General features: G+C 55.5%; 1 protein-coding gene across 1 annotated transcript in view; it reads left to right on the top strand.

Annotated features, from left to right (window-relative positions):
- Nucleotides 1-2,581, top strand: part of SPR (sepiapterin reductase) — a 4,700-nt gene extending 2,119 nt beyond the window's left edge. The window contains exons 2-3 of the mRNA XM_045286762.1: nt 1-252; nt 1,857-2,581. The exon at nt 1-252 is cut by the window's left edge and continues 14 nt beyond it. Of these exons, the coding sequence (XP_045142697.1) occupies nt 1-252; nt 1,857-2,047 (443 nt within the window). The 3' untranslated portion in view covers nt 2,048-2,581. The remainder of the gene's footprint in view (nt 253-1,856) is intronic.
- The last annotated feature ends 9,387 nt before the right edge of the window (nt 2,582-11,968 follow it).

Genomic DNA, 11,968 nt, shown 5'->3' with positions numbered 1-11,968 from the left:
CTGACCCAACTGAGATGAATGGTTACTGGGCTTTGAACTTGACCTCCATGCTCTGCCTGACTTCCAGCCTCCTGAAGGCCTTTCCTGAGAGTCCTGGCCTCAGCAGGACCGTGGTCAACATCTCTTCTCTCTGTGCCCTGCAGCCCTTCAAGGGCTGGACACTGTACTGTGCAGGGAAGGCCGCCCGAGACATGATGTGTAAGGTCCTGGCTGCAGAGGAACCCAGTGTGAGGGTGCTGAGCTATGCCCCAGGTGGGTTGGGCATCCTGCCCCAGAACTTGCTGCGCCCCTCTGGGTACTGGGCAAGGAGCCTAGTCTGTCCTCAGCAGAGCGGGACTCCCAGGGAGGTTGTCCTTGAACGGCGGCCCATCACACTTGGTAAAACCAGACTCCAAGGAAGTTAGAGCAGGCCTGTGGGGAGTGGTAATTACAGGAGGTGGCTACTTAATGGACTGGAGGATGGAGCAAGGAACCTGAGGAATTAGAGAGTTTGAAAGACTCACTGACATGCAGTCCATTGCACCTCATAGTGACCCTACAGGACACGATAGAGCTGTGGGTTGCTGAGCTGTGACTCTTTACGGGAGTAGAAAGCTTTGACTTTCTCCCTCGAAGCCGTTGGTGGTTGTGAACTGCTGGCCTTGCAGTTAGCCTCCTAACTCGTAACCACTACACACCACCAGGGTTAGTCAGACTGCCAGCACTCATTCAGTGCCCCCTCTGAGCTCAGCCAAGCCTCCCTCAAACAATAACAGAATGAGAGACCCCAAGGCCTGGATGAAGGCTGAAGCCCGTCTCGTTTTTAATTCAATATTGGGAAGAATGTTTAAACAAGTGCCTCCAATGGAATGGGTTACCAAAAAGATAGCATGTCCCCTCTTGCCAAGGATGCATGGAAGGCAGAAAGCATTTGAGGATCAGGAAGGGCGCTCTCCTTCCAACCCTGGACAGCCTGCCCCTGAGACTGGGTGTGCTGAGATTCCTGGGTGAAGAACAGAATGTGCTCATCAGAGTTCAGGGAGGGGACACTTCCCTTCAGTTGGAGTGGCTGGCTTTATTGGAGGTAGGTCAACTAGACCTTGACTGTGATGCCAGCACGTAGCAGGCACTCTAATAAACGCAGAGAGAGGAGGGCATGACAAGTCATCTGGGGCTAGGAACCAGGTGTGCTCAGGCGGATACGGATATTAAGACTGAGTTTCTAGACCAGGGTACTGGGGAGCTACAGAAGGCTTTTGAATGAGGTAGGGCAGGCATGTTCCAGTGGTTTTAGCAAGCTGCCTTGGGCAGAGAGGTATGGTAGGAGTTGAAACAGCAGGAGAGTGGTGGTGAGCACCCATCGGAACCTTTCGCAATCAACGTGGGCTGTTAAAAAGGACCACTCGACTGTCAAAAAGACTGTCTGGTGGCAGAGTGGTTATGAGTTTGGGCTGCAATCTACAAAGTCAGCAGTTCGAAACCACCAGGCAGGGCTTTCTACTCCCGTAAACAGTCTCAGAAACGCATGGGGCAGTTCTGCCCTGTCACAGGGTTGATACAAGTCGGTCTTGACTCTATGGCAGTGAGTTTGACTTGGTTTCTGACTGTCAAGACATGGATCTGGAAAGGTCCTACGTGATAAATACGTAGCTGCTGGGACACTGGGGAAAGGAGGGAGGACATGATGGTGGCTTTGCACCTGGGAGGAAAGTACTTTGAAGTAGAGGGACTGAGGTTTCGCTCCAGCCCCGATGGTTTGGAGGGAGAGTGCTCAGTGGGCATTGGAATTTGAGCCTGGAACTCGAGTGACCTGACTCAACCCACTCCTTTGTCATGCCCACCCCCCACTCCCCCACCTTCTGCTCTTTGTCCCCTAGGCCCCCTGGACACAGACATGCAGCGGGTAGCCCGGGAAACCTCTGTGGACCCAGAGGTACGAAAAAAGCTGCAGACTTTAAAGACAGAGGGGGAGCTGGTGGACTGTGCCATGTCGGCCCAGAAACTGCTGAGCTTGCTGCAGAAGGACACGTTTCTGTCCGGCACCCACATTGACTTCTACCATGACTGAACCAGGCCTTGGCTCCCTGATCTTCCTGCCTCACTTTTAGACATGCCCTAGAAGTCCTATGACTCCCCCACAGCCTGCCACAATGGCATTGCCCGCCCTGCCCTGCCTTATGCAGCTAGGCACTGTCCTGCCTTCAGACAGGCCCCAGGCTACTGCCTTCCCAGTTCTCCAGTGTGCGCTGCACACCCTGGGTTATGTGGAGGCTTGGGTGAGAGAAGTTATGGGTAGCAGTGTTCTCTAGCCCCGAGCATAAACATTTAGGCACTGGAAGGGCAGGGAAAGAAGCTGGAGCATGGCCGAGAGGAGCTTAGTGTTCTGCCATGGCCAGCCCAAGGGCAGAGGAGGGCTCGGGTAGAGTCACAGGTGGCCTGGAGGGGAAGGGGACAGCACCAGGGCCTGCGGTGCCGATGCTGCTTGAACTTGATGTTCAATCATGATGCTTTCTTCCTCCAGAACCTACCAGCCCGAGGGTCTCTGTACATCCCAAGGGCAAATGAGAATAAAAGATCTCTGTGGAGTGTCCTGTGCTGTAAATGGTAACGCCTGCTTTCTCCTCTGGCTAAGGCCTGCCCGGTGACTGACTCCCTGGGTTGATGGACCCAGTTCAGCCAAACCTAGGAGCCTTGGGCTCCAGCACAGGAAGAACCATTGTGAGGGTGGCACAGGCCCGGGCAATCGGTCGTTTTGTTGTGCATCGGGACTGACTCGGCACCTGGCAACAACACAGGACACCTGGTGCTGTTGTGGATCCCACACTGGGCGGCTAACCACAAGGTCACTTTGAAACCACTGGCCACTGGACAGGGAAAGATGAGTCTTCCTACAGCCTCAAACACACAAGAACACTTCTGCCCTGCCCTAGAGGGGCCCTATGAGCTAGAATCTACCCGAAGGCAGTGAGGGAGGGTGCTACTCTTGTTTCCTGGGGAGTCGTCCTGGGGCTGGCTGCCGCCGCTGCTCACTGAGCCTCCCCCAGTGGCAAGCTCATCTCCAAAGCTGGCTAAAATGGACCCCCTTAGAACACCGCTCCTTCAGGCTTTGGGCCCAGCTTATAGTCCCCTGTACTCACCCTTGGTCAGTTCAAAGGGTCCCATACTTCAGGGTCATCCCACGGCCCTCCCTTCTGTGGATGGGTCCTTTCTCTGGTCCTCCCTTGCTCTGAATGGAATACCAAGTCACTGGGAGCAATACCCGGTAAAGCCCAGCTGACTGGTGCGTGGTTCAGTGGGCTGAGGGTAGGCGCCAAAACGGGACACATCACAAGACAGAAAACTAGAGGAGTCTGGGTATGACTGAGCCAATCACACTGTGGGACTATGAGCTCCACAGTGCTGTTGATCTGCCACCAGCCACCTGCTCACCGCTGGCTCACACTTCTGGGAGGAGGTAGAAAACCCAGCACCTGGAATAAGGTACCAGGCTTGTGCAGAAGTGAACAGTGCTGCTCCTTGTGCCCAGCAGAGGGCGCACAGAGGCCATGCCTCTGACAACAAGTGACCGCTCAGGATGTTGGACCACTGGCCTTGCAGGGCTGAAGCTAGCCATGTCCTGATGAGGGGAGAATGAGCAAGCAGCTCACGCCTCATCAGTGTCAAATACCTGGACCCCAATCTTCTCTGTCACTTCATACTTGGTAACTACAGGTTAAGCTGCTCCCTTGTTTTGTGCCTCTTTCGTTCTCTGAAAACTGGATTATCATGACCCCCTACCTCAAAGAGTCCGTGCAAGTTTTAAATTGCCTACTCTTTGTTCGTGCAGTACCTGGCATTGTGGTAAGTACCTTCAGTAAGCCCAGCATCAACAGGTATGGACCTGCTAGTAGGTATGCCCTTTATCATATCCTGGTCACTGGGAGGCCCAGTGTAGCGTCACCACCACATGGTTCAGAAGGTCTCCCGAGGTGGAGACCCTCCCTGCTCAGCTACTGGCCTGGGGCCAGGTGAGTGTCATGCTGTCCCTTGGCTGGGGTAAATGCCTAAAACAGGTGCAGTCAGCCCCCTTGCCCTCTGTGGGCCCTGGGATAGGGTCTCTTTCCTCCCTAGGCCTCAGAAGAGTGCGGATTCCTTCCTGCAAACCTTCCTCTACAGCAGCTGGTCTCAGCTTGTGGGTCACAACCCCTTTGGGGGTCCATCGACCCTTTCACAGGGGTCACCCAATTCATAACAGTAGCAAAATTAACAGTTATGAAGTAGCAAAGAAAATGTTATGGTGGTGGGGGGGTCACCACAACATGAACTGTATGAAAGGCATTAGGAAGGTTGAGAACCACTGCTCTAAAGTGTTTTAAATGCCGTCACTCTATCAAGTGGCATCAGGTTTGGCCCCTCACAGGTGGGTGCAAGCCAACCTGAACTGCCCCTTTCTTCATGGGAGCTCTTGGCTGCATGGCTTCACCTGACCTTCCGGTGAGGAGGGGAGCGCAGCCAGGTGGGTCATGCCACTCACAGCGGTTGACTGAGGAATACCACATGTGTCCACAAGGTGGCGCGGTCCTCCCACACCTGACACTAGATGGGGGTTGGGGTGGGGGGGAGGTTACAACCTCTGGGAGGCTTCCTAGGCCAGTCTCCCCACTGCCCAGGAGTCCAGACTCTCCAGGGGGTGTGAGGAGGTCAGAAAGGGGCTGGATTACTCTCCCAGCAGGTCCCCCAGCCGCCTTGGGGACTCCTGGACTCTGTCCACAGAGATTTCCCAGGCCTCGCTGCCTCCAGCCCCAGCCAATGGGCAGGAAAGCTTTTGGGTCAGCCTCCAGGACTCAACATCTATGTGTCCGAGTGTCTGGCTTGGCCTTGGCCACCACACACATAAGCACATGCCCAGAGCCCAGCTGCCCAGGTGAGCAGGGCCCCAGAGGAGCCCAAAGACACACAGCTCTGTCTTTGGCATGGCCGGGCTGGGCAGTGTTAGTGTTTTGAGTTTGGGGGCTGGCAGCTGGCCTGTCAGGAGCAGGGGGGGTGGAGTCCCAGGGGACCCCAGCACCCCTGCGTGTGCTGAATATGCTACACTGCTGCTCATATCCCTCCATGAGGCTGGCCAGGTGGACGAGGCTGATCACGAGCCCCAGGGCCTGTTCTCCGTCCCATAGAGGTGAACGGGGGAGCCCCATACCCAATCAGTCAGGGCTGAGCTACCCGGCTGCCCTACCTCACCCCTAGAATCATGGCCCAGGGCATGCTACCATGGCCTCTCCCTGGGGGCTGGGCTCTGGGATGTGGCCTTCTGACAGTGGCCTGTCCTCTCTGAGGCGGCCTCATGCTAACGAGTACGCACAGTCATCCTGACACACAAAGCACTGCATGTCTGCGCACGCATGTGTGTGTGTGTGTGTGTGTGCACAGGAGCGCCCAAACACACGCCCTCATGGGTGTGGCCAAACCACTAGTCAGCTGCAGGGGCCTCCCCTGAGAACGTGTGCTGAGCTTCGGGGGTCAGGCGGGGATGCTGCAGAGAGGATGGGGCCCGCCACCCTGGCTCCCCGGGCCCGGGGCTGTGTCAGAGCAGAGTGCCCACCTCCTTCTCTCAGCCATTCCAACAAGACCCCTCCGCTCTGTCCCTCGTGTCTCCATAGGACCTCATGTGTCGTTTCCCCCCCCACACACACACACACACACACAGCCCTAACTGACCATGGCACCAGCACAGAGAGCTCTGAATGTCCGTTCCGTGTCCGGTTAGGGAGCAGGAGGAAGAGAGGGAGTAAGAAAGCCCTTTCTTCCTTTGGGGGACTCTCCTCTCAGCCCCCCAACTCCTCAGGCTCTGTAGAGAGGGCCCAGACAGCCAGGCCTCCATCTTGTGGGTGCTCAGACCTTCTTTGGCTTTCTCCTGGGTGTCCCCAGAAGAAAGCCCACATGTGTGTACTGTGGAAGTGGGTGGGCTGGGCTGTATCACACTCACCTTTAGCGTTTTGAATGAATGAATGATTTCCTATGGCTCCTCCACCCAGATTCTAATTCACTGGATCTAGATGTTCCCCCATTTGCTGGAAGGCATTTAGGTGAGCCGTGAACCCTCAGTGTCCGTGGTATTGGTAGAAATCAAAGTCAGCAGCCCCTCGGAGAAAGGGGAATGCAGGGAGCAGTCGGGGTACAGAAATTCAGTCTGGGCTCCGGATTCAGGATCAATCAATGGCCAGGGTCAGGGTTACTGAGAGGCTAGATGTGGGGTCAACCCAGGGCCATGGCTAGGGTTTGGGAATACAGAGATGGAAGCAGATCATTTTGGCAGGTAAACAAGGCCTAAGCTGCTGGCTTTTAAAATGTTAATTTGCACATAAATAACGTGTTGGGCAGAGCTGTCTGGGAGGAGAAGAGAGCAGGGCTGAAGATGAGATCAAGACGGTGGAAGTGAGGCTGGCGGGGGTCGGGAGGGGGGCGTCCCTCTGCCCGAATCCAGCGTCTGCCCATCCCCCCACCCCCAGCCCAGCTGTGCCCTGGGCAGGAGCCCAAAGAAGACAGAAACAACTCCATCCTCCCGGGCACCACAGGGGCTTTTGCTGAGAGGCCATCCCCAGGGGACAGGGAAGAAACAAGTGGGAGAATGGAAAGGAGACCCCAGGCCTCTCATCTCTGGACCATCCAGACACAGCACCGGGCCAGGACAGGGTGAGGGGCAGCCAAAGAGAGCTGGGGAGGAAGGCAGAGGCAGGAGACTTGAAATACACAGGAAGGCAGATTTAGGTGGAGGGAGAGAGATGGCGGGAGAAACACCACACACCCTCAGCACTCACACACACTCATGCACTCTCACACAGACACACACACTCACACACACCCGGGCGTGCGCTCACGCAGCCGCCCTGAGCCTCCTTGGAAATCATCCCGCTCGCGACGCTGGGGCCTCAGCTGCACACGCACTGTCGAGCTGTTACCTTGCACATCTGTCAGCTCCAAATGTAGAAGCTGTCATGGGGTTTGTGTGTGTGTGTGTGTGTGTGTGTGTGTGTGTGTGTGTGTGTGTGTGTGAGAGAGAGAGAGAGAGAGAGAGAGAGGAGAAAGAGAGGCTTCCTCTTGGAGAATTCTGGGGTCTTCACCTGGGAGAGGGAGACCCCTGAGGCCCGAGGCCCATAGGTGCTCTGTGAAGTCTGCTCTCCCCCAGCACCCAGGCTCACACCAGCTCCAGGAGAAAGCGCCCTGGATTGACGTCTTCGGCCTGGCTCTCCACTGCCAGCACCCAGGCTCTGAGCAAGTCAGGTGGGATGGAAGCCACCTGGCCCCCAGAGGTGTGGTAATGGGAGGCTCTGGCCTGAGGGTGGCGCCCCTCCTGGGACCCCAGGGATTCATATTGTCACGAGAGCCAGGAAGACCTTCCTGTGTCTGACTTAGACTTCTGGGGGTGCACCCGGCTTTCAGGCCCTTCTTTGGCCTGCTCTTCTCCCAGCTGCCGACCTTGCTGGCCCCAAAGACGCACCTTGAGTCCCGCCTTGGGCTGCAGAGGATCTGTGAGCCGGAGGCCCTGCACCTCTAGGAGCCTGGGGGTTAGGGTTGGCACAAGCCCAGGGATATGTGAATGGTCCTTTCTTGTAAGACACCTTGGCTAGGACTTTGTGTGTTTGCACTCCTTCCTGACTTAGTCTAAGCTGATCGCGGAGGGAAGTCCCAACAGGACGATGGGGCTGCTTTCGCACTTTAAATAACGGGAAACAGAGACGCTGGCCAAAGGGCCCCAGTTCTGTGTAGGCAGCCAAGTGAGGGGGTGACCTGGAACCGGGGGTCTGACTCTTCCCACAATGCCATCTCACTCAATTCACTGTCACGGAGTCGATTGTGGTGTCCTCCAGGACAGGTGTCCTCCAGGACAGGGTCGGACTGCCCCCTGTGGGTTTCCGAGACTGTAACTCGTTACAGGGGTAGAAAGCCTCCTCTCTCTCCCACCGTGCACCTGGTGGTTTCAAACTGCTGACCTTGCCATTCGCAGCCCAACTCGCCACCAACACTCTGCCTACCGCCAGGGCTCCAGAATGCCATGTTCCCAGTTAAAAGTCCCCCCGAGACCCACGGAACCGGCCCTGCTGCCCATCCTACAGGCTGGCACCCTCGCTCCTTGGCCTGGCCTCATCAAAGCCCGGCCACCCCAGGCCATCTTTTGACCTTTCCTCAGACGCACCCCCATGTCTACCCAAAGATTGCCCCAGACGTCTGAAGCAGTCTTTGAATGATCATGGTACTCAGAGGGAGCACTCTCTGAGAGGGGACAGGCTGACACCTCGTTTCTGAGTCTGCGCTGACTGTCCTGTACCTTGAGAGAGACCAGAGACCACCGCAGAGCATGCTCTCCTGAGGGCTGTACAGGAAGAGCCCATGGGCTGCTCTGGGCCCCAGTCAAGTGTGTGTGCAGCTGCTGGGCGCCTTAGTCTTCAACCACTCAACTCCTGACCACCAGGGCGGTGCCAGCTCACAGGGCAGCATAGAGCCCTTCCTGCAGGTCTCTTGAGACTGTCAGTCTTGACAGGCGCAGAAAGCCTCATCTTTCTCCCGGAGCAGCTGCTAGCTTTGAACTCTTAACCTTGGGATTTGCAGCTCAATGCCTCATCCACTATGCCACCAGGGCTCCTGGTCCTGTGAGGGTTTGAACATCTAGCTTGTCTTGTGCATGGGAGGGTGGTTGTGTAATTGTGTCAGGGTTTTGCTGAAAAACGTGCCAACGTGCGTGCATGGAAACGTGGGCCTGGGGTGGAATGGTGTGTACGTGCGTGGTGTGAAGACTGTCCCTGTGTCAAGGGTGTGCACGTCAGCATTTCTCTTTGACTAGCGGTGGGCAGGTATGCCGACACCAGCGTGCATCCGTGCGCTGACCTATGATTACGCATAATCACATGTGGGGCTCTGTGGCTTGCCGTGGGCTGGTTGGGTGTACACACATGTGCACGCGTGACAGGTGTTATCTCGTGAACAAGAGCTTGTGCAGGGCCGTGCATCAGATTTCACCGGTGTGCGCGTGAGTGTGGCCAGGTGTGGCTCTCACGTCAATGGGCCTACGAGCGGGCCTGTGGTGGACAATGACTGCCTGCTGACAAACTCCAGACTCTCCCTCAAGTCGTGTCCAGTGGGGAGAGGTGGAGCTGCATTTGTTAAAACAAAGAACAAAACCAACAAAATGCAAGGTCCTGCGGTGGCAGGTGCTAAGCCCGAAGTTTCTCTCTCTCTCCTGTCTCTGTCTCTGTCTCCCTCTGTGTCTGTCTGTCTCTCTCTCTCCCTCTCTCCAGCATCTCGGCCCCTCTCTGGCGTCGTTCCCTCACACCTAAGCCCAATGGTGTTTTGCAGCCTTTCAGCTGCTACCTCCGTCCCTGCTCGCCTCATTCCCAATTCACTCCGTTGCTATAGGTATGTTTGAAACCCCAGCGTGGTAGATTTTAATTAGTCTTCCTACAGATGGCCAATTAACATTCATTACTTTTGCCTTGAGCGATTAATTATGAGTTTGGAGAGAAAAGGAGAGAAGAGGAGAGGAAGATGGGCAGGTGAATGGAAGGAGAAAAGAGAAGGGGGTTTGATTGGGAGTCTGGAATTTTTACACAGAGCGGGCTGGTGGGGGAGAGGGTGGGAACGAGCCATCTGAATCCCCTCACTCCCAGTGGCCTCCCTCAGTCTACAGCTGCTTGGGGGCCCCTAATCGGCTTGGCTGGCCCAGCCCTCCAGGAGAATAGAGCTGGCCCCCTCATTTGGGCGTCCCTAAGCCTTTGGTGTCCCCAACCCCAGCCCCTTTCATAACACCGGCCCTCTTGTTTTTGTGCCAGAGTTGGGTGGGAACTGCATGAGGAGTCATCAGCAGAGCATCCCAAGACGAAGCTCCCCTGGCTTGCGCTCTCCCAGGGACAGGGACGGAATGGCAGCAGCTCATTGTACAGATGAGGACACTGAGGCCCAGAGCAGGAAGTGGAGCCCAGCCTTGCTGACCTGGGGTCCAGCCCTCTCCCCACTGCAATCAGGCTGCTTCAGACACTCACGTTCGACTTCCACGATCTGGAACACGTGTGCCTGCCACTAGACAGCGATGTTCTTCCAGGTTTCAGACGGATTCCACATCCTTGGGGGTGCACCCAACTGCCCAACACTCAGTGGGATTTCCCAGCTCATTAAAAGACTCCCTGGGTGATGCTGCCCCGTGTCGGAGCCACATCCAAGCTCCTAATCCTAAATTCATCTCCACTGTGGTCTCTTGTGTGTGTGGGGGGGAGGATTACAAATGATGTGGGTGGGTGGGTCTTCTTTAAAATCATCTTTTCTACTTTCCCCACCAAATATATTACTTGAAGAGATAAAGTGTGCTTCGTATGCTACTTGGAAAAAAAAAGGTTATTTTCCCAAAATGTTCGTTGGTGTTCTTTTAAAAAGGACTATAAATATGGATATGAAACATTTAAAAATGGCTAGCCCTGGAGTCTGCCCGCCTTTAGCCCCAAGTACACCCTGGCCACCTACTTACATTGGATCTCAGTTTCCTCATCTGTCTGGTGGAGCTAAAAAGAGCACATGCTTCAAAGGGTCACGGGTTTTAAGGGCAATAATAAGGCAGGCCTTAGAACGGGGCCTTCATACATGTTGGCACTCACTAATGTCAATAGCAAAGATTTTAAGAGAATGATCTCTGGGTGGTGGGTTCTGAAGTTGTTTCTATTTAATCTTTTTGCATTTCTGTATTTTGAAAATTCCCCATAATAAATGTGGATTGCCTTGCGAATAAGGACATGTAAGAAGAAAATGAAGAGCAAGGGACAGAAAAGAGAGAGAGAGCAGGTGGGCGGATGCAAAGGTAGCCCTGTTGTTTTACATTCTGATCTAGCGTCCACAGTTTACTCATGTGGTCGGTGCAATTGTGCCGCTGTGTCCCCTGGAGGTCTTACCCTGATCCAGACACCAACTGCCCCTAGGAAATGCCCTCCCTCTTCTCTCCTCTCCTCTCCTGTGATACAAAGAGCTCCTCTACTTCACACATGCACCACCCATCACCAGCCCTGAAGTGTGGCTCCCCACTCCTGTCTGACCCAAGGCCTGTTCTGCTTGGCGCTCTTTGTTGGGGCGGGGAGTGGGGGGTGGGGGGTGGAGACCATGTGGTTTGCTGTCTGCGAGGCTGGTGAGTGGGGCCTGAACCCCAGCCTTCTCCCTCCTGGGGCCCAGTGCAAGGGAGCTCAGCTGGCAGCTCTTTGGTCTCCCCAGTCTTCCTGCTTGCTTCACCTCTCACACCCCACCTCACCCAGGTTTCCTCCTCGATTTCAGGGCGCCTCACCCAGGTCTCCTCCTCGATTTCAGGGCACCCCACCTAGGTTTCCTGACAGTGGCCCTCTGGGTCTCTCCGTTCACATTTCTGAGCATGAGAATTCCATTGGCCCAAGGCCTCTTTCGGAGCCATTGTTTGGGTCAGATGATGGGCTGGCCCCTGTGCACCCATGTCCCTGGGGTGATGAACGGTGGAAGGTGGATGGTGGGCAGCAGGATCGCATGGTACAGAATATGACTAGGGCAGAGTGTCCTTGGATGGAGGTCTGGAAGGGATCAGGGACGCTTGGCATCTTGGCTAGTGTGTGCCTGCCTTGTGGCCCCAAAGCACCTCTTGCTGCCACTCAGTAACCTTCACATGGTGCCACCCATGTGCATCAGCTTGCTCTCTCCCACCCGACATGCTGTGCGTGCTCTAGGGGCGTGGCTGTTGCTAGGTGCCATCCTCATGCTGATTCTTAATTTTGAGCCCATAGTTGCAGCCACCAGGTCAGTCCATCTGGTTGAGGGTCTTCCTCTCTTTCACTGCCCCTCGACCTTACCAAGCACGAGGTCCTGCTCTGGGGACTGGTCTCTCCTCATGACAGGGCCATCTGTGAGAAGAAGTCTCACCCCCCTGGGCTCTAAGAAGTACTCTGGCTACACTCCATGAAAGAGGAGCCACACTTCCTCTCACTCCCTGGCCTGTCTACAGCATCAGACAAGATCC

Source organism: Echinops telfairi, unplaced genomic scaffold, assembly GCF_000313985.2.
Source record: "Echinops telfairi isolate 266 unplaced genomic scaffold, ASM31398v2 ScPeMD7_9;HRSCAF=40, whole genome shotgun sequence".
NCBI lineage: Eukaryota > Metazoa > Chordata > Mammalia > Afrosoricida > Tenrecidae > Echinops > Echinops telfairi.
Note: the sequence above shows the minus strand (reverse complement) of the source record. Positions and strands in the feature narration are given on the sequence as shown.